This window comes from Phocoena phocoena, chromosome X (assembly GCF_963924675.1).
Source record: "Phocoena phocoena chromosome X, mPhoPho1.1, whole genome shotgun sequence".
NCBI lineage: Eukaryota > Metazoa > Chordata > Mammalia > Artiodactyla > Phocoenidae > Phocoena > Phocoena phocoena.
Window position 1 is genome coordinate 29855367 of NC_089240.1, and position 23854 is coordinate 29879220.

Genomic DNA, 23854 nt, shown 5'->3' on the forward strand with positions numbered 1-23854 from the left:
GCTACTCAAGGTTGGTGCTGAGGGCCCACACTCTGCCAGGGGCTACAGTGCCTCAGGCAGGCGGTCACAAGACCTAAACTTCACCTGGGTTGCCAAAACTTACTGAACAAGGGCTCACTGCACTGTGTGCACAGAAGCCAACACTATGGCAACAGTTTTTGAGAAAAGAGCTTTACTGCAAGGCCGACTAACACAGGAGACAAGGCTCTCAAATCTCACCTCAGTCCAGCGGTCTGGGTGAAATTTAAGGGGTCCGGGTAATTTCAAACTTGGAAGCTAATTGGCTAGTCTTGAATTAGTCCATATAAGCTACTCATGCTGCTGGAGGCCAGATTTTCCTTAATTGAAGGATTGTCACGGGCTCTCCAGGCAACATTTCTATTCTCTGAGCTCTGCAGACTGAAGATCTTGGTTCCAGGGTCATCCTGGGGTCATGGGTTGCTTCTTGGAGATGTGCAGTTCTGTCTCTGTAAAATAACACAAGGTTTGATTAATCAACAACCTATTTAAGGAGGCAAAACCAGTTTAAGCTGATCAATTGTTTTACGTGCTGTTTCACTGGCCCCATGAGCTCGAGCACATTAACCAAACAGCAAGACAACGGAATCGCAATTAACTAAAATGCTGCCTAGCAAGGACAATCATGTAATATCCACACCAGAGGATATAATACATAATGCGCTTGTGGGAGAATCTTTCCTAGTTGGAAACAACTCAAAGTCCTTAGAATTTTTGTCACTGACCAGTATCTTCCCAGAATTTTTGTCATTGACCAGTATCTTCCCTACCAGCTACCCTTTCTTCTAAATAACCATTACTTCCACTTATTTAACTACCAACAAAAATCTAGAACTTGCCTAGAATTTGCCAAATTACACACAAGATAGAATAATTGAGTACGCTTTTAATGGCGAGGTCTCTGGCTCCCCCAACCCAGGGTAAAGACTGCCAGCCCAGTGGATTCTGGATTCTCTGAGGCCCTCCATCTGAGGCTCTGGCCGGGCTCACCACTCCCACAGTCTCATCTAGCCCACCAGGCAACCTCACTTAAAATTACTTCTCACTGAAGGCTTTTGCATTTTCCTAAGGCGCCAAGTGGCCTTGCCTCAGGCCATTTACACTTGATTGCTTTCAGCTCCAACTGCCTGCCCTCTTTAACCCTACTTTTTACTTGTTCTTTAGGTCACAGAGTGCATCCCACCATCTTTTTATATAATAGCAGCTCCTAGACTCTAAAATTCAACGGGCAGGGGCTAGATCTTGTTTTTGTGGTGGTTGTTGTTTGGGGGCTTTTTTTGGGGGGTGGCGGGGGGAAGCATCCACAGTACTAGTATGATGCCTTCCAAAGAGCTCATTCTCAATTAATGATTGGGAAATTAAAAAGGAGGAAGCATGTGGCCTAATCCATGAAAATTTAATTTATCTTACATTCCTGAATAATCTAAGCAAATCCAGGTGTATGACTTCCACTTTTACAAGAAGAAACATGAGAAGGATTTAGGCAAACCACAAATTGACGATCTTTCCCTTATTTATAGTCTTTCTTTCAGCCTTTATTGATTAAATATAAGGTACCTACTGTATACTATGCACTATGCTCAGACTACAACCCCAAATAAAAGAAAATATGAGCTTTTTTTTTTTTTTGCGGTACGCGGGCCTCTCACTGTTGTGGCCTCTCCCGTTGCGGAGCACAGGCAGGCTCGGGACGCGCAGGCTCAGCGGCCATGGCTCACGGGCCCAGATGCTCCGCGGCATGTGGGACCTTCCCGGACAGGGGCACGACCCCGTGTCCCCTGCATCGGCAGGCAATTCCTACTGCAGAAATATGAAAGAGCCCATTATGGAGGTAGACATGCTGAAGGTTGTCAACAAAATGTACAGGGAACAATTCCCTGAGATCCTAAGGAGAGCCACTGAGCACATTGGTTTTTAATGAGGTTCCTTACCTCCATGAGAGCTCTGGGAGGAAGTGAGTATGACGCGTCATGTCACCGTGCCTAAGTGACATAGCCTCAGGTCTGACAACAGGGACAGTGCTCTATGTGGTCCCCTTCTTTCTGGGAGAGATCCTTTCATTGTCAGTCAGTGTCATCATGTTGACTCCTGTTAGGAACTGGGTACCCTTCCTCTGCTGAATGAGGCCTCCTCCATCAGTCCAAGGACTTTAAGTTCCTGAAACCATCCTCCTTCAGGCAATAAGGGGTGAACTTAGTCTGAAAGCCCTGTCTGTTGCCTCCCCAGGCCAATTACAGACGCGGGACTTTCTAAGGATGTATCTGTAACTGGGTAGTTGGTTGCCACACTCCTCATACAGGACTTTTACTTTGACACTGTCACGCCTGGGATTCCACTCTCTGCTGAACAGCCAGCCTATAAACCAAGGTCCTCCCCTCCCTGACACCCCCCAGGCAGAAGTCAGGGGGCACTTGACCCTGCCAGCTCTTGCCTATGCCTCCCAGGACCTATGCCTCCCAGGGCTACACTTAGCAGAGGAGGGGCTGAGTGTAGCCCTGACAGTGGTGGACTGAGTGGTCCCCACGTCCACAGACAGGGTCTTCACTATGACTCTGCACACTTCCTGGGACTCCATTCTCTGCTGATCTAAGGCTGAGGGCTCTGCTGATCCCCAGAGTCCCCACCTTCCCGCGACCTGAGTTGAAAGTGTTAGTCACAAGCAGCCAGGACTGTTCTGGACCTCAGGGGGCTGCCAAAGGGGATGGGACTTTATGGGATCCTACTGTTCTGGCTGGGTCTTTATTCAGGTTTATCACTGTCATTTCTGTGAGAGACTCACACTCTCTCCTCTACCAACCTGAGAACTCTGCCCTTAGACAAATTTCTTATGGCCCCAAGAAGCCTGAAGAATAAGTGAGGGTACGGTTAGCCTAACAGGTCTGCCTGAGACCCTCTGTGTCTGATAGCAGACAGGACTGGTGTCCCAATGACCACCCCCCAATATTCTGGGCTTTGGTCTCCTCAGTCCTCCTACACGGGGCCCTCATCCTGCTTTCTATCTCTTGGATTAAAGCCTGCTTAGGAAATTCCACATCTCTGCAAACTCTTGAGCAGTTTTCCCTCTGCAAACCTTACAGAGAATGGGTCCCTGGCCCAGGAGTAATGTGAGATGGGGAAGCTGTAGCACAAGGCAGGAGTCCCAGAACAGGTGGTGGTAGCCTGTCAGGGAAAAAAGTACACTGATCTATTCTATCTCATCAGCCAGATGAAGATTCCCACGTCACTTCTGTTCTGATAGATTTACTTTCTACAGGGGATGATTTTGAGAGCCCCTAGTCTTTTGAGGTTATCTAACATCGCAAATGTAGATGCTTATACTGTCACCGAATATTGTCTCTTTCATTTATTTATTTATACCTCTCAAATATTTTGGTATTCTTACTGCTCTGGCTACGTGTTCCAATCCAGTAGTTTGAGCACAAGGCCATGCTTTTTATCACCTAAGACAAAGTTTGAAGTACCGAGAAAACAACTGAAATAAAAGACACAGGATGTGTCTCAGGGTAGGAGGAGTAGAACAGTATGAGCTCTACGGTAATCTAGACCAGGAGTCTAGTCCCACCCCTGTCATTTACTAGCCTTATGAAATTTGGCACATTACCAAACTCTAACTCTATGAGCCTCAGGATCTTCGCTGTGAAGCGAGTTTGATAAGACCTGTCTTGTAGGACTGGTGGAATATATGTAATGTATGGAAAGCATCTGTCACTGTGCCTGTCTCGTATTGAGACGTTAGGGAACGGCAGTTATTACTATGATTATCTTGACCTCAGACGTTACCATCAATCCAGCTGGGTTTTTTTTTTTTTTTTTTTTTTTTTACATCTAAGATATGTCAGAGAATATGCAGCATTCTAGACGGAAAAAATCCTCCCAATCAGCCAAAATTCCGCTTTTAACAATGAAAACTACGGAATATGTTCTCTCCACCCTCTCTTTACCCTGCTTTTTTACCTGCTCTTCTTGAAGTAGAGAGTATCTCACCCTTTTCCATACAATAATAGCTGCTCTGAGAAACTGTAATTGCATGGGCAGAGGCTAGGACTTTTTTGATTAAACATCCCCAGTACGAGCACAGAGACTTCTTAAGAGCAGATGCTCAGTTAATGTTTGTGTAAAATAAGAGTCATGAACAAATCATTTGCTATAATTTGTATTCTCAAACATTCTTGAAAACCATAAGCAAATCCAGTATATATCTTTTAAATTTACAAAAGAAAGACTAAATGGAGTAAGGCAAACCAAGAATTGATCAACTTTGACTTTAGCTCTCTATCTGTCTTATCTACCTTATCTCTCCATCTAGCTACCTAGCTATCTTCTGATCCTATTTTAGCGTGGTGTTCTTTCATGTTTCCAAGGATATTCTTATCCTAAAGTGATGTTATTCTTGTTCTGGACCACAAAAGTGATTTAAGGATTTCCAATTCGTATTTCAAAAAACAAAATTCTTACTCCTAAATCTGACAAACAGCAATAAGTGTGTGATCCATGTCATTCATATACTTATATTCTGAATCTAAATAAACTTTCTGTTGAAAGGAACACCAATTAAAAATGCAGGAAAAAAGTCAACAAGTTATTTAAGCATATCAGGAACACTGGTTAACAGGCTTTTCCTACCACAAAGTGAAGAATGGGTGGGCTTCAGACCTCACTAGGGGTGTGAGGAGAGGCTGGATGTGGCCCTGGAACGCGCACGGCAGTGGCAGTAGTGCCAGCCCTGGCTGCAGCCCTGGCTCGGGCTCTCTCTCCCTCATCTCTCAAAGCCTCTTCATTGTGGGGTGGGAAGGCAGTGGGGACCGTATCATGGATCTTGGCCAGAACCTCCAGCGCTTTCATCTTGCTGGTTTCAGCGCGGGCTCTCGGGCCCCACAGGAACTCAGAGCATGGCGGATCGCTGCTGGGCACCTAGCGGTACTCCAGGCACCTTTCCTGCACCAAATCTTTTGTGATAACCTTCCTGGGCTCCACCAAGATGAAGTGCCTCCTTCCATCAAAAACACCCAAAATATTCAGGAATTCCCAGATCTCCTCCTCAGAGGCGCGGTCACCATGCAAGAAGATCACACCGAGGAGAGGCATCAGGAGCCCATTCTTCCGAAACCGCCCGCCACTGCTCCGACGCCCATCATCGGTGAGATCTAGCTTGCCGACGAGGGCATAGGAATGACTGTTGGGCTTGACTTCCTTCAATTCTAGGCCAAAGACCAGCTCCACGCACTCGGAGGCTCTCCTGGGGATCTCAGGGAAGTGCTCCCTATACCTTTTGTTGACAATCTTCAGCTTTTCTCCCTTTTTAATGGGCTCCTTTATCTTATATTTATACAGCATGAACTGCACCAACATCCCTGCCTTCCTGGTTACAAGATCCTTTCCAGGATCACTGGAGGTTGAGGCCTGGGAGGAATTTTTACTTTCCTCAACTTGGCCCTTGGCACGTACATCATATCCTGGGCATGAAACCCCTGCATCACGAGAGCTAGTGGCTGGGGCTCCCTGAGGCTCCTGGCGAGTGCCAGCAGCAGCGGAGCTCTGGGGAGTACCCTGAGAAACAGAAGCGGGTGAGGAAGTGGTCTCTTCTACCCCTGCTGTGGTGGCCTGAGCATTAAGACCTTGGGTCTCACCTCTGTTACGGCGGCGTTCCTCACGAGCACGGAGCTTACTCTTCTGACCACGAGGCATGGTGGCTATGGTCAGGGACAGCAGACAGGAGTGTGGGCCAATGACAGGTGATTTGGACACCTGGAGGCTGGAGAATGAGATGACGTGAGCACCTTAAAGTAGGGAGATTCCACCTTGGCTTTATCAAAGGCTGCCTCTGCAAGTTTCCTTGAGGGCACTGCTCTGGGAACCCACAAGGTTCCTGTTTTCCCGGTCAGCCTGTCCTCCCAGAATCCCATAGAGGAACCACAGAGGCCTTAGAGTTTTACTCTGCATCCTATCAGCCCTGCCTTGGATTTACTCAGGTGACAACAGGTGCTGGCAGTGGGGTCCTCTCGGTTCATCTTCAATATTATCATGTCAGGTCTCGGCAGAGCCTGGGCACCCTCCCCGCTGCTACTCTTCAGCTGACACCTCAAACCTCCCTGCGATCCAGGAGAAGGAAGTGAAGGGGTGCCTCAGTCCACCTCCCTGCCAGGGGACACCAGAGCTGCGAGCTCAGTAGGGTCCCTCCTATCCTGAGTTCGTTGCGATCATCATTCGAGGTCCTCACGTTGGCTCCTTAAAAGGCTTGGAACCACTCTCCATTTGCTGACTGGTGGATGCACCTTCAGACTGAGGACCTCACCTCTCTTAGACGTGATATAAAGAAGTGAGCAGACGCTCTACCTGACAGTCCTTCCCAGAGATGTCTTGGGCTGAAATCCAAGGGTTGGGCTGGACACTTTGAGTCCTCACTCGGGTTCCTCAGTTGGGCTCCTGGTAGAGAAGCTCAACTTTTGCCTGAATGATGCCTATATGATAGTAAGAGCCAACCAGCCTGTGTCCCAACAGGAGGAAGTGAAGATGACCGTATCTAACTAAACGTGGTCTCCCAAGAATGAAAGCTGTTGCAGGCAGGTTGAAGTCCTTGTGGTCCCACACAAGATCCCAATTCAAGGTCTAAATGTGCCTCCTGATAGGGTCTAAGATTTCTCCCTCTGCTGACATGGGACCACTCTCCTCAGACCAAGACCCTTATTTCCCTGTTCGCCTATAGTGGGAACTGATGGGCATTTCTGCCTGACATCTATGCTTGAGGTCTCCCAGGGATGCTAATAGTGAGGATTCTTTGTGGCCTGAATGCTTTCATGTGGGACATCCCCACAGTCCTCAAGGCTCTCACCATGACACCTGGCATAACCTGAAATCCTCCCTTGCCGACCCGAGGCTGCCCCCTTTGACCTGGTCTCTCACCTCCCTGAGATGTCCTGGGAATAAGTGAATGCAACTCATGTCAAAATACCCAATTCTCCCAAGCCTGAAAACAGGGCTGGTGCGTTATGCTGCCCCGTTTCTTGTGGGAGGGGCCCCCATCCTCACTCGGTGTCACAACCATGAATGCTGTTGAGGACTAGGTCCCTTTGCTGAATTGGGCTTATTCCATTAGACCAAGGCTCTCATCTCCCTGAGACCATCTCCAGAGGAGATGAGGGGGCACCACAGCCTGCCAGCTCTGCCCGGAGCCTCCTCTCCTGAGTTTGGGAGTCATGAGGTAGCCCTCATTTCCCTCCGTCACTAGAGGGGAATTTAGGTCACTCAACATCTGTCTACCTTGCTAGGGCCTCCTAGAGCTGAGAGCAGGGGCGCTGCTCAGTGTGGCCCGCTTTGGGGGCCGAGGTCTGCTCACTAGCACTCAGGGCCGTCATCTAGGACTTAGATCTTCTCCATTTGTAGAATCAGCGCTACTCTCACAGACCAAGGCCTTCTGCCTGAGACATCCTAGGCCGAATTCAGCCCGATAGCTCTGCTGGGGCCTCCAAGAACAAGATCGCAGGGGTGGGATGCAGGTGGGTCACCTTTGTTATGGGGGGAGGGGGGAGGGAATGTCCCTGCAGGCTACACTCAGGTCCTCACCGTGGCTCCGGACGAGTCCTGAAAACCCACGCTTGGCTGAACAATCGCCGCGGCTCCCGGTCAGGCTCCTCGCTTCTGAAGCGGAAGTCGGGGGGGAGCCGCATCCGGCGCGGCGTCGGGTCTCCGAAGGGTGACGGCAGGGGCGGGACCCTGCGGGGACGCCCACTGGTCAGGGGTCAGGGGTCAGCGGTCCCTGCGTCCTGCTGGTGCCGTCTATCAGAGCCTGGGACCCCTCCCTCTATGGTCCCGAGTCCTCCAGCCTCCAAACAAAGCCCTCACCTCCCCGAGGCCCTAGCTGGGGGAAGTCAGGGAGCTGAAATTCATAGAGCAAGCCAGTAGGTTAGAAACTCAGATGTTACAGTCTTGAGTCCAAGGTCTGTATAGCAGGGCAGGCATACTGGAAACTCAGGCAGGGTTTCTGTGTTGCAGTCCTTTATTTATTTATTTTTAAAAATATTTATATATTTGTTTTGGCTGCGCCGGGTCCTCGTTGTGGCATGCGGGATCTTCAGTCGCGGCATGGGAACTCTTACTTGCAGCACGCATGCGGGATCTAGTTCCCTGACCAGGGATCGAACCGGGGCCCCCGGAATTGGGAGCACGGAGTCTTAGCCACTGGACCACCAGGGAAGTCCCTGTGTTGCAGTCTTGAGGCTGAATTCCTTCAGGACACCTCAGTCCTTGGTCTTGGGGCCCTCAACTGATTGCACGAGGCCCGGTCACACTACGGGTGGTAATCTGCTTTACTCAAAGCCTACAGATGGAACTATTAATCGCATCTAAAAAATACCTTCACAGTGGACATCCAGACTGCTAACTGACTAAACAACTATGCAGCACAGCGAGCTAAGATGGCGTACGAAATTAAGAGGTGGGAATGATAGGGAGGAATCTAGACTTGGAAATACGATGCTGCCACTAAGTGGGACAAAGAATACAGGAAGAGGACGAATGAGGTTGGGGGGGAAAATCATGTGTTTATATTTTTTCACACTGAGTTTGAGATATCCTTGAATCAGTCATCGTTGGATTTACGTTTAAAGCTTTGTGGGTAGGTCAGGGCTTGGGATAATAGATCTGGAAGTTAGCAGCAGATAGTTTGCAGTTAGAACTGGAGGACTGGATGAAGTTACCTGGGGATAGTGGTGGGGAGGAAAAAAAATAGTGGACCAGATATGGTAACTTGGGGAGCACCAGTTCCCCAAGGGGTGACGGAAAAGAAGTCCATTGAGGCGGCAGAGAAAAAACAGGTTGAGAGGTAGAAGAACCAGGACAGGGCAGTGTCTTAAAAACTGTAGCAGACAGTGCTGTGCTCGCCAAACCCAATTCTATATTCCTTCTTCTCAGGCACACGGAAAGCTCCATTTTTCAGACCCCTTGAGGCTAACCGAGGATTTATGACCGGTTTCAGCCAATGAAATGGGAGAAGCAGTGATGGGTTTGGCTGAATCAGAGAAGAGCCCTTTAGAGACTCTCTGTCCACTCTCCCCTGCCTCAGTGAATAGGTAAGCCCCAGAGAAAACCCCCAAATGCCCCTCCCTCCCCCATACCCACTGAACATGTAGTGTGGTTGAGAAATAAACCTTTGTTGTGGTAAAACACTGAGATTTCAGGATTAATTTGACACTCTAACATAACCTAGCTTATCTTGACTAATACAGAAGCCAAGGCAGTAGAATATTCTGCAAAGGAGAGAACAGTCACAACAGTCTCACACGCATCAGTGTTCCTGAAAAGAGACCCTTCCATGGATTCCCAAATGTGGAATAATTAAGCCAATAAGTCCAAACAATTTAGGGGGTCTCTCAATCATAACAGTCTGACAGGGAACCTGCATTGTCTTTTGGCTTTAGCAAACAAATGTGCTCATCAGGTCAATAAAATGTAGAGTTAACTTGAATTGGACATTGACATCACAACACATATACACATTACAGTGGACTAGTCTTGTGGTTTGGCTTGAACTCTTGAGGTGATGACATAAATTCTGATTGAATTATCTTTGCCTTAGTTCTCCATTTATGTTTTGCAAAAAGAGTGTTCTTAGTATTTCCCCTTCGTACAAGAGACCCCAATTTATAAACAACTTTCTCCTATATATTTAGTTACGAAGTTGATTGTTTAGCGTTCTGGGTGCCCTCTCCCAAGTGGAAAGAAACGATAAAGGATGATTAGCTTCCCAGGCCATATCCCACCACCTACAGTGCAGCCAGACTAGAAATGCATATTATTCCAGGACATAATTATGACTTATGTTATTGATTCTAATCAATGAGAAGCAAACTAAATGTCATTTTACATAAGGCACAACAATAGAGTCAAGCAGGAAGCTGTGCCAGATATATATGCATTATACTTGAAAAAGGAGAATACCAAATTCCAAAAGTACGTTGATGTAAACTAAAGGAGGTCCAACCGGCCTAAATGCACACATCTAATCATAGATTCCACATATCTGTATAGATAAAAATGAAATCTCTGATGAGACTAGTAATTATGACATAAAATGTTCCAGCTAGAAAACATTAAGCTAAAAAAATCACTTAAAAACTATAAAATATACATGAAAACAATGCTTTGATTAGGCAGCATTTCCAATGTATTCCGGTCCTTCTTCCACATATTACTCTCAAATGAGATCATCACAATCTCTTTTCTTCTCAGATTTATAGAAATTACATTAAGAGGTATCCTTGGATACCAAACAACCCTTAAATCTCACTTAGTCCAAGATGTGGTCAAAGCTGAGTTCCTCAGTTCTTCACTGCTTAGCTATTTACTGATGATAAAACATAAAATCTCTCTCTTTTGAATTACCTCATTTATCCTATACAAATGGGGAGTGAAGTATTAAGGCTAATAAATTTTTCTGATAACCATGGCTTGTATTTAAACATTAATACTTTTTATTGACCTAATTAATATTAATGGAAATCATCCGATAGTGCTTTAGGGCCTACAGATGTGACAGATTCCCTCTCAGAAGGTTAGTATTTCTCCATTGTAGTTTTTAAGTGTTAAGGTTATCTATAGGGCCCATATTCTTCCTGTATTAAATGTCAATTAATCCTTCAATGAAAACTCAGCAAAATGCTTTGATAATAAAATAATAGTTAACACATATATAACGCTTATGAATTCGTGGGCACCGTGCTGAATGCCCTACACTTAATTCTCAGAATAATCTTATAGTTAGGTATTACTATCATCACAATTTTACAGATAAGAAAAGAGGCACAAAGAGGTTACGGAATTTACCCAAGATTACACAACTAGTAAATGGTAGCGCTGGGATTGAAAGACCGGGTGTCTGGCTCCAGAATCTCATGCTCTTACGAACTACATATTGCCTTTCTAGATGGTGAGAGATAAACATGCTCCAGAACTATGTTGAAACTCATGAACTATCAGGAACTTATCCTCTGATATAAAATTTCTCTTAATCAGGTGGAGGGGAAGATGGCGGAAGAGTAAGATGCGGAGATCACCTTCCTCCCCACAGATACACCAGAAATACATCTACACGTGGAACAACTCCTACAGAACACCTACTGAATTCTGGCAGAAGACCTCAGACGTCCCAAAAGGCAAGAAACTCCCCACGTACCTGGGTAGGGCAAAAGAAAAAGCAGAGACAAAAGAATAGGGACAGGACCTGCACCAGTGGAAGGGAGCTGTGAAGGAGGAAAGGATTCCACACACTAGGAAGCCCCTTCACAGGCGGAGACTGCGGGAGGCGGACGGGGGAGCTTCGGAGCCGCGGAGGAGAGCACAGCAACAGGGGTGCGGAGAGCAAAGTGGGTAGATTCCCGCACAGAGGATCGGCGCCGACCGACACTCACCAGCCCGAGAGGCTTGTCTGCTCACCCGCCGGAGCAGGCCGGGCTGCGAGCTGAGGCTCTGGCTTTGGTCGGAGCACAGGGAGAGGACTGGGGTTGGCTGCGCAAACACAGCCTGAAGGGGTTAGTGCACCACGGCTAGCCGGGAGGGAGTCCGGGAAAAGGTCTGGAGCTGCCGAAGAGGCAAGAGACTTTTTCTTCCCTCTTTGTTTCCTGGTGCGCGAGGAGAAGGGTTTAAGAGCGCTGCTTAAAGAAACTCCAGAGGCGGGCGCGAGCCGCAGCTAAAAGCACAGACCCCAGAGACGGGCGGGAGACGCTAAGGCTGCTGCTGCTGCCACCAAGAAGCCTGTGTGCGAGCAGAGGTCACTATCAACAACCCTCTTCCGGGGAGCCTGTGCAACCCGCCACTGCCAGGGTCCCGGGATCCAGGGACAACTTCCCTGGGAGAACACACGGCGGGCCTCAGGCTGGTGCAACGTCACGCCGCCGCAGGCTCGCCCTGCACTCCGTGCCCCTCCCTCCCCGCCCCCAGCCTGAGTGAGCAGAGCCCCCGAATCAGCGGCTCCTTTAACCCCGTCCTGTCTGAGCAAAAAACAGATGCCCTCCAGCGACCTACACGCAGAGGCGAGGCCAAATCCAAAGCTGAGCCCCTGGGAGCTGTGAGAACAAAGAAGAGAAAGGGAAATCTCTCCCAGCAGCCTCAGAAGCAGCGGATTAAAGCTCCACAATCAAATTGATCTACCCTGCATCTGTGGAATACATGAATAGACAACGAATCATCCCAAATTGAGGGGGTGGACTTCGAGAGCAATATTTATGATTTTTTCCCCTTTTCCTCTTTTTGTGAGTGTGTATGTGTATGCTTCTGTGTGAAATTTTGTCTGTATAGCTTTGCTTCCACCATCTGTCCTAGGGTTCTATCCGTCCGTTTTTTTTTTAAAATTTTTTTCTTAATAATTAATTTTAATACCTTTATTATACTTTTCTTTCCTTTCTTTCTTTCTTTCTTTCTTTCTTTCTTTCTTTCTTTCTTTCTTTCTTTCTTTCTCTTTCTTTCTCTTTCTTTCTTTCTATCTTTCTTTCTTTCCCTCCTTTAGACAACGAATCATCCCAAATTGAGGAGGTGGACTTTGAGAGCAAGATATATGATTTTTTCCTTTTTACCTTTTTTTGTGAGGGTGTATGTGTATGCTTCTGTGTAAGATTTTGTCTGTATAGCTCTGCTTCCACAATTTGTCCTAAGGTTCTATCCGTCCCTTTTTTTTCTAAATAATTATTTTTTAATTTAATAACTATTATATTTTACTTTATTTTATTCTACTGTATCTTCTTTCTTTCTTTCTTTTTTCCTTCCTTCCCTCCTTCCTTCCTCCCTCCCTCCTTTCTTTCCTTCTTTTCTTCTTTCTTTCTTTCTTCCTTCCTTCCCTCCTTCCTTCTTTCCTCCCTCCCTCCTTTCCTTCTTTCCTTCTTTGTTTCTTTCTTTCTTCCTTCCTTCCTTCCCTCCATTCCTCCTTTCTTTCTTTCTTCCTTCCTTCCCTCCTTCCTTCCTTCCTCCCTCCCTCCTTTCCTTCTTTGTTTCTTTCTTTCTTTCTTCCTTCCTTCCTTCCCTCCATTCCTCCTTTCTTTCTTTCTTCCTACTTCTACTAATTCTTTCTCTCTACTTTTTCTACCTATTATTCTGAGCCGTGTGGATGCAAGGCTCTTGGTGCTGCAGCCAGAGTCAGTGCTGTGCCTCTGAGGTGGGAGAGCCAACTTCAGGACACTGGTCAACAAGAGACCTCCAGGCTCCACATAATATCAAACGGTGAAAATCTCTCAGAGATCTCCATCTCAGCACCAGCACCCAGCTTCACTCAACGACCAGCAAACTACAGTGCTGGACAACCTATGCCAAACAACTAGCAAAACAGGAACACAACCACACCCATTAGCAGAGAGTCTGCCTAAAATCATAATAAGTCCACAGACACCCCAAAACACACCACCAGACGTGGACCTGCCCACAAGATCCAGCCTCATCCACCAGAACACAGGCACTGGTCCCCTCCACCAGGAAGCCTACACAACCCACTGAACCAACCTTAGCCACTGGGGACAGCCATCAAAAACAATGGGAACTACGAACCTGCAGCCTGCAAAAAGGAGACCCCAAACACAGTAAGATAAGCAAAATGAGAAGACAGAAAAACACACACCAGATGAAGGAGCAAGACAAAAACCCACCAGACCTAACAAATGAAGAGGAAATAGGCAGTCTACCTGAAAAAGAATTCAGAATAATGATAGTAAAAATGATCCAAAATCTTGGAAACAGAATGGACAAAATGCAAGAAACATTTAACAAAGACCTAGAAGAACTAAAGATGAAACAAACAATGATGAACAACACAATAAATGAAATGAAAAAGACTCTAGATGGGATCAATAGCAGAATAACTGAGGCAGAAGAATGGATAAGTGACCTGGAAGATAAAATAGTGGAAATAACTACTACAGAGCAGAATAAAGAAAAGAGAATGAAAAGAACTGAGGACAGTCTCAGAGACCTCTCAGACGACATTAAATGCACCAGCATTCAAATTATACGGGGCCCAGAAGAAGAAGAGAAAAAGAAAGGGACGGAGAAAATATTGGAAAAGATTATAGTTGAAAACTTCCCTAATATGGGAAAGGAAATAGTTAATCAAGTCCAGGAAGCACAGAGAGTCCCATACAGGATAAATCCAAGGAGAAATACGCCAAGACACATATTAATCAAACTGTCAAAAATTAAATACAAAGAAAGCATATTAAAAGCAAGGGAAAAATAACACACAAGGGAATCCCCATAAGGTTAACAGCTGATCTCTCAGCAGAAACTCTGCAAGCCAGAAGGGAGTGGCAGGACATATTTAAAGTGATGAAGGAGAAAAACCTGCAACGAAGATTACTCTACCCAGCAAGGATCTCATTCAGATTTGATGGAGAAATTAAAACCTTTACAGACAAGCAAAAGCTGAGAGAGTTCAGCACCACCAAACCAGCTTTACAAAAAATGCTAAAGGAACTTCTCTAGGCAAGAAACACAAGAGAAGGAAAAAACCTATAATAACAAACCCAAAACAATTTAGAAAATGGGAATAGGAACATACATATCAATAATTACCTTAAATGTAAATGGACTAAGTGCTCCCACCAAAAGACACAGATTGGCTAAATGGATACAAAAACAAGACCCATATATATGCTGTCTACAAAAGACCCACTTCAGACCTAGCGACACATACAGACTGAGAGTGAGGGGATGGAGAAAGATATTTCATGCAAATAGAAATCAAAAGAAAGCTGAAGTAGCAATAATCATATCAGACAAAACAGACTTTAAAATAAAGACTATTAGAAGAGACAAAGAAGGACACTACATAATGATCAAGGGATCGATCCAGGAAGAAGATATACCAATTGTAAATATTTATGCACCCAACAAAGGAGCACCTCAATACATAAGGCAAATATTAACAGCCTTAAAAGGGGAAATCGACAGTAACACATTCATAGTAGGGGACTTTAACACCACTTTCACCAATGGACAGATCATCCAAAACGAAAATAAATAAGGAAACACAAGCTTTAAATGATACATTAAACAAGATGGGCTTAATTGATATTGATAGGACACTCCATCCAAAAAAACAGAATACACATTTTTCTCAAGTGCTCATGGAACATTCTCCAGGATAGATCATACCTTGGGTCACAAATCAAGCCTTGGGTGAATTTAAGAAAATTGAAATCGTATCAAGTATCTTTTCCAACCACAACGCCATGAGACTAGATATCAATTACAGGGAAAGACCTGTAAAAAATACAAACACATGGAGGCTAAACAATACACTACTTAATTGCAAAGTGAACACTGAAGAAATCAAGGAGGAAATAAAAAAAATAACTAGAAACAAATGACAATGAAAACATGATGACCCAAAACCTATGGGATGCAGCAAAAGCAGTTCTACGAGGGAGTTTATAGCAATACACTCCTACCTCACAAATAAGAAACACCTCAAATAAACAACCAAACCTTACACCTAAAGCAATTAGAAAAAGAAGAACAAAAGAACCTCAAAGTTAGCTGGAGGAAAGAAATCATAAAGATCAGATCAGAAATAAATGAAAAAGAAATGAAGGAAACAATAGCAAAGATCAATAAAACTAAAAGCTGGTTCTTTGAGAAGATAAACAAAATCGATAAACAGTTAGTCACACTCCTAAAGAAAAAAAGGGAGAAGATTCAAATCAAGAGAATTAGAAATGAAAAAGGAGAAGTAACAACTGACACTGCAGAAATACAAAAGGTCATGAGAGATTACTTCAAGCAACTCTATGCCAATAAAATGGATAACCTGGAAGAAATGGACAAATTCTTAGAAATGCACAACCTGCCAAGACTGAGCCCGGAAGAAATAGAAAATATGAACAGACGAATCACAAGCACTGAAATTGAAACTGTGATGAAAAATCTTCCAACAAACAAAAGCCCAGGACCAGATGGCTTCACAGGCAAATTCTATCAAACATCTAGAGAAGAGATAACACCTTTCCTTCTCAAACTCTTCCTAAATATAGCAGAGGGAGGAAACACTCCCAAACTCATTCTATGAGGCCACCATCACCCTGATACCAAAACCAGACAAAGATGTCACAAAGAAAGTAAACTACAGGCCAATATCACTGATGAACATAGGTGCAAAAATCCTCAACAAAATAGTACCAAACAGAATCCAACAGCACATTACAAGGATCATACACCGTGATCAAGTGGGGTTTATTCCATGAATGCAAGGATTCTTCAATATATGGAAATCAATCATTGTGACACACCATATTAACAAACTGAAGAATAAAAACCATATGATCATCTCAGTAGATGCAGAAAAAACTTTCAACAAAATTCAACACCCAATTATGATAAAAATTCTCCAGAAAGTAGGCAAAGAGGGAACTTACCTCAACATAATAAAGGCGATATATGACAAACCCATGGACAACATCGTCCTCAATGGTGAAAAACTGAAACCACTTCAACTAAGATCAGGAACAAGGCTGTCCACTCTCACCACTATTATTCAACATTGTTTTGGAAGTTTTAGCCACAGCAATCAGAGAAGAAAAAGAAATAAAAGGAATCCAAATCAGAAAAGAAGAAGTAAAGTTGTCACTGTTTGCAGATGACATGATACTATATATAGAGAATTCTAAGGATGCTACCAGAAAACTACTAGAACTAATCAATGAATTTGGTAAAGTAGCAGGATACAAAACTAATGCAGAGAAATCTCTTGCATTCCTACATACTAATGATGAAAACTCTGAAATTGAAATTAAGAAAACACTCCCATTTAGCATCGCAACAAAAAGAATAAACTACCTAGGAATAAACCTACCTCAGGAGACAAAAGACCTGTATGCAGAAAACTATAAGACAATGATGAAAGAAATTAAAGATGATACAAACAGATGGAGAGATATACCATGTTCTTGGATTGGAAGAATCAACATTGTGAAAAGGACTGTACTATCTAAAGCGATCTACAGATTCAATGCAATCCCTATGAAACTACCACTGGCATTTTTCACAGAACTAGAACAAAAAATTTCACAATTTGTATGGAAACACAAAAGACCCCGAATAGCCAAAAGCAATCTTGAGAGAGAAAAATGGAGCTGGAGCAATCAGGCTCCCTGACTTCAGACTATACTACAAAGCTTCCGTAAGCAAGACCTTGTGGTACTGACACAAAAACATAAATATAGATCAATGGAACAGGATAGAAAGCCCAGAGATAAACCCACGCACATATGGTCACCTTATGATTGATAAAGGAGGCAAGAATATATAGTGGAGAAAAGACAGCCTCTTCAATAACTTGTGCTGGGAAAACTGGACAGCTACATGTAAAAGAATGAAATTAGAACACTCCCTAACACCATACACAAAAATAAACTTGAAATGGATTAAAGACCTAAATGTAAGGGCAGACACTATCAAACTCTTAGAGGAAAACAAAGGGAAAACACTCTATGACATAAGTCACAGCAAGATCCTTTTTGACCTGCCTCCTAGCGAAATGGAAATAAAAACAAAAATAAACAAATGGGACCTAATGAAACCTAAAAGCTTTTGCACAGCAAAGGAAACCTTATACAAGACGAAAAGACAACCCTCAGAATGGGAGAAAATATTTGCAAATGAAGCAACTGACAAAGGATTAATCTTCAAACATTACAATCAACTCATGCAGCTCAATATCAAAAAAACAAACAACCCAATCCAAAAATGGGCAGAAGACATAAATAGACATTTCTCCAAAGAAGATATACAGATTGCCAACAAACACATGAAAGGATGCTCAACATCACTAATCATGAGAGAAATGCAAATCAAAACTACAATGAGATATCATCTCACACTAGTCAGAATGGCCATCATCAGAAAATGTACAAACAATAAATGCTGGAAAGGGTGTGGAGAATAGGGAACCATCTTGCACTGTTGGTGGGAACGTAAATTGATACAGCCACTATGGAAAACAGTACGGAGGTTCCTTAAAAAACTACAAATAGAACTACCATATGACCCAGCAATCCCACTACTGGGCATATACCCTGAGAAAACCACAATTCAAAAAGAGTCATGTACCAAAATGTTCATTGCAGCTCTATTTACAATAGCCAGGACATGGAAGCAACCTAAGTGTCCATCAACTGATGAATGGAGAAAGAAGATGTGGCCCATATATGCAATGGAATATTACTCAGCCATAAAAAGAAACAAAACTGAGTTATTTGTAGTGAGGTGGAGGAACCTAGAGTCTGTCATACAGAGTGAAGTAAGTCAGAAAGAGAAAGACAAATACCGTATGCTAACACATATGTATGGAATCTAAGAAAAAAAATGTCATGAAGAACCTAGGGGCAAGATGGGAATAAAGACACAGACCTACTAGAGAATGGACTTGAGGATATGGGGAGGGGGAAGGATAAGCTGGGACAAAGTGAAGAGAGTGGCATGGACATATATACACTACCAAACGTAAAATAGATAGCTAGTGGGAAGCAGCCGCATAGCACAGGGAGATCAGCTTGGTGGTTTGTGACCACCTAGAGGGGTGGGATAGGGAGGGTGGGAGGGAGGGAGACGCAAGAGGGAGGAGAGGGGCTTCCCTGGTGGCGCAGTGGTTGAGAGTCCGCCTGCCGGTGCAGGGGACACGGGTTCGTGCCCCGGTCCGGGAGGATCCCGCGTGCCGCGGAGCGGCTGGGCCTGTGGGCCATGGCCGCTGAGCCTGCGCGTCCGGAGCCTGTGCTCCGCGACGGGAGAGGCCGCAGCGGTGAGGGGCCCGCGTACTGCAAAAAAAAAAAAAAAAAAAAAAAAAAAAGAAAAAAAAGAGGGAGGAGATATCGGGATATTATGTATATGTATAGCTGATTCACTTTGTTATAAAGCAGAATCTAACACACCATTATAAAGCAATTATGTTCCAATAAAGATGTTAAACAAAATTTTAAAAAAATTAAAAGAACTGTCATTACAGAAACCCACCCAGCTATCTTATTCCTTAGTTCACATCTGTATAACAGGCAATGAAAAAGTGAGACCAGCCAAGAGAAGTACATAACATATTTATATTAGTTAGGCGGATCAGTGTTTTAAAAAAAAATAGCAGCAGCATTTGCCTTTTTCAAATGAAATATTATGTAAAATTCCATTATGTAATACAAATTAAAGAAGAAATTCTCTCTTACAATTTGAGATGGGGCAGGGGTGGAATGCTGAACTTATTTCCCAACCTTTCACTCCATCGTTATTTAAAACCATTGAAATCTTCCAATTCAGATAATTTCATTCTTTTCAAATTATTTTTAACATTATCATCCCCATAACAGACCTTTAACATTACCCCCTGTCACCAGTGTCTCCTCATCTCATCCACCTTGTAAAGTTTTACAGACTAACATTCACAAAGGACAGATATTGACCCCTCTCCTAATCATTCAATAGCCCCTCTGTAAAACTGAACACAAAATTCCAAATGTCTCATCAAAGATTTTCAAAAAGTAAATTCCCAAATTCTTAGCTGTTGACTCCCTGTCATTCGCTGAGAAGTGTCTCCATGTTTTACTGTATCCATGTTTTTGCTCTTGCTTTATATTCTGATTGGAATGCCATTCTCTTTGACATACCTTACTTGTTACTTTTAAGTGTGTCTTTTACACGTGTCTTTTAAGGCATATCTCAAATAGTATGGACTCTAAAATCTTTCCTCATTTCTTTCCTTTCCAAATTGAACATGTTCTCTTCTTCAGACCCCTTCTAGTGGATGTCTACTGTTTTCCCTATCCATGCTTTCTTCTCCTGCTTAGAGAACCCCAATTTATCATAAGTCATATCTCTACCTCTGACTCTACATGGCTTTACAATATAGATGCCCAGAGCTGGTCAATAAAGGCATGATGCAACCCTGATTACAGTAACTACCTCTTGCATGGGTACAGAAACAAATCTGTCTTCATAAGATTAAGTTTGGGAGTAAAGTATTAGGAAGAGAAATACTGTCTTTCTGCTCTTCTTTCTGAGATGACAGAATATTAGCTTGGCCCTGCTAGTCGTCCTTCTCTTGAAGAAGGAGAGCACCTAAGATGGTTGCATAGGGAGCCAGCACAGAAGAAAGCAGACCCTAGGGATGGAGAATGTGAGAACAAGTATTGAAGACATCATTCAAGCTTCAGTCATCCCTAAAGTCCCTTATATCTCTAAATTTTCAGGTTTGTTCATCATTAAAATTTGTATTTTCCTTAATCCATTTTGGTTGGTTTTCTATCACTAGCAAATGATGTAATTCTTAAGGATTTTCTCATAGAGTACTTTGTGTTTATATTGGGGGTCCTACTCTAACTCTAATGCACATTATAGTCAAATTTGCATATATTTCCATTTCCATTGCCTTATATTTTTACCCTCCTACTGTAGCCTCCCTCATTTTCTATGAAACTTCTTATAGGACATTATTTTTATTATTCCATATCAAATCTGGCAAACATCCTAAAACATAGTAGACAACTAATTGATTCCTGAATTTTAAAAAGTGCAGCTAATCCATTTATTTCTTAGTACATGTAGACAGACTAAAACAGCAACCCTCCTTTTGAGTGAAGTGTTTCAATTAGAATAAAAGATATATTGATGACATAGGTCCCATTTTTCTAGTAATTTTTTATACAAAGAAGAAAAATGTGCTATTCACATGACTATAAAAGTTTTTGTTTTTGTTTTAGAATTTAAAAAATTTACCAGCAAACTGATATCAAGTAGATTCCATTTCAAAACCATTACTGGTGGAAAATTTTCCCTATCCTTTTGAAGTTTTTCTGAACCTTCCCTTATGGTAAATTAGCAGTGGTGTGTGGTGCCTGCATCTTTAAATTAAGGAAAGTAAAATTAAAGTCCACTATGTCTGGGTGCTTATGTCTTATGGAATTGATACTTATTTCAGAGTAACTATAGATTAAACAAAAAATCAAAATAATTGGGTAAAAAATAGGCAACTCTCCCTGCTGGTGGAATCATAGAAACCACAAATATTTAGTAGTTAGATGTGTAACAAGAGAATTAACCATATGTTGTCTTCTTTCTCTACTGTCTAGAACATCAAAAGCAATTAGAGAGAATAATTTAATAGGCTGACTCTTCAAAAAAGGGAAAATTCTTTTTTTTAATAAAAGGTTAATGAAGTTCTTGTACTCCATTTGTGAAAAATTAAGCAGTTTGGGCCATTGAGAAATTAACTCCCTGTAGTTTGTGTCAGTAAATTGAGTCTACTAGCTACAATTTTTAAGAAATACAGATGTCTGGATGCATGTGATTTGTATTGGTAAAAAATAATGCAAGTTATTCATATGCCTGAAAGTTTTTTAGGAAGAAAATACGGATGCCATTTTTCATTCTTCTATTATGATATCTGGAGTGGATTCCATTGAAACATATAAAATATAACCATGGAATGAAAGTAAAAACAATGGTCATCAAAAGAAAGAATTGGCATTTTACTCTCCCTATCCCGTGCTTTTTGTTAATCCCAAACCACAAAGCATGTGATTTTCTTTCATAGTCAGAGTGGGACTATCAAGAAATTATCCAACCAGAAAGTGGCTATGAAAGTAATGGGAGGAAATTCTCTACCTTGTAAACCATAAGGAAATAATATTTTATAAAACTATGCCAAAAATTCAGCAGAGAAAGCCTTTATGTTTACAATATATAGTGTTAATAACTTTAAGCTTTACAATAGCTAAAATACTACATTTATGCTAAATCTGCTATTTCATTGTAAGTTCTTGAATTTACATGAAAATTCCAGCTAAAATTCTAAAATGAAGAACCTACTAGATATTCAAGTTATTTTCATTCTTTAAATTAATTGGAATGGAAACAATAATATCAAATATAAAGCTAGAGTTTATCAGTTAAACATTTTGTCTATTGTAGTTTAGTTGGAGCTAGTAGAATCAACATGATGTCAATGGGGAAAAAAAAAACGTGGCAAATAAGGTTTCCCAATATTATAGATTGATAAATTCGTTAAGAAATTTGTTATTTTTTGCTTCCAATTTTCATAAAATGTTAGTTAAATGAAGAAGGGGAATAGAAGTGTTGTTCTTTGCTCATTAGTTCTGGGAACCTGGGGAAGTAGGTCTATGAGGGTTTCAATCAGGAGTCATTTACAGTACAGTATATTACACCAGCCAACAGCTTAATTCAAGTATGCTTGGAGAACACTGACATTGACCCAAAGGACTTTTCATATTTCACCCTCTGCAAAATTACAATACTAAGAATTTTTATTTCCCAAGGCCAAGATTCCAGAGTCCAAAGCTATAAAAAAATACTCCTAACAAGTAGTAATCACTTGGTAAATTGATTTTAATTTATAGTAGTTTACAAGACAAGCTAGAGAGTACCACAGTTTCTGTCAAGCGACACTTGGCCTTAGAAGTGGGTCTGCTTGGGAATTACATGAGTACTTTAGTTTATCTAATGCAGATCCCAGTATGTTAGCACTTTCTTATGCAAACTCAGGAATTTTAATTACTATTTGTTTTGAGAGCTTCTCATTTCTTAGTAATGAAACTAATGTGTTCAATCAATGACAAAACAAAAAAGTCACTTTAAAATCCAGCCTTCAGGGCTTCCCTGGTGGCGCAGTGGTTGAGATTCCGCCTGCCGATGCAGGGGACACAGGTTTGTGCCCTGGTCCGGGAAGATCCCACATGCCGCGGAGCAGCTGGGCCCGTGAGCCATGGCCGCTGAGCCTGCGCGTCCGGAGCCTGTGCTCCGCAACGGGAGAGGCCACAACAGTGAGAGGCCCGCATACCGCAAAAAAAAAAAAAAAAAAAAAAAAAAAAAAAAAATCCAGCCTTCAGAAAGACTGTTAGAGTTTACAATATGAAGATATATAAAATCACATTTTATAAGTCTGGATGTGTGATATTTTATTCATAATCGTGCATTCCCCCATACGCAGATAATTACACATAATTATTTATAAATATATACTATGCATATACAATGTGCATGTAGATAATATTCAATATATTTATGAATAAATGTGCATGTCTTTGAGGTAAGGATGGTAAGCCACTATGTAAGCTTATAGTTAATTTACTTTTGTGTTTTGATTTCCCTTTTAAACATTTTATGTTTACTTAATATTTAAGATATGTATGTAGGAGATTCTATAACTTATAAAATGCTAAATGGTACTTTTGGAAGATTGAGGTGTGAAAATTTAGTTTTTAAACCTTTCTTCAACATCTCTGATAATAAAGTCAAGTCCCAATTTTCTCACTTCTTAAGTATAAGAATATTTTTTTATGGGCAAAAGCATAATTTAAAAAATTTTCTTCCAGGGCAAAACATTCTCACTTCTTTTCTCTTTTTGTGGGAAGATTGTTACAAAATTAAAATTTCAAAAAAATAATCTGATGCATATTAATCCCCTAGGTAACAAGTAGTATAGATTTATAAAGACTGTGGCAGCCTTTGAAAGCAGCAAAAATTAGATATGAAAATAATTCCGAAAGTATGAAAAATATATCTTCTGGTGAGGATGTGGAACAATAGGAACTCTCATTCGTTGCTGGTAGGAAGGTCAAATGGTACAGCCACTTTGGAAGACAGTTTGAAGGTTTCTTACAAAACTAAACATACTCTTGCCATATGATCCAGCAACTGAACCCCTTGGCATTTACCCAAAAGAGTTGAAAAATTATTTCCACACAAAGACCTGCATATGATGTTTAGAGCAGCTTTATTCATAATTGCCAAAACTTGGAAGCAATCGAGGTGTCCTTTGGTAGGTGAATGGATAAATAAACTGTGCACAACCAGACAATGGACTATT

General features: G+C 42.3%; 1 protein-coding gene across 1 annotated transcript; it reads right to left on the reverse strand.

The window, feature by feature from the left end:
• Positions 1–4675: 4675 nt before the first annotated feature.
• On the reverse strand, positions 4676–5703 carry LOC136142607 (melanoma-associated antigen B4-like). Its single transcript, XM_065900871.1, is given in 2 exon segments — positions 4676–4722; positions 4725–5703. Coding segments are annotated over 2 exon segments (1026 nt in total).
• Positions 5704–23854: the final 18151 nt, after the last annotated feature.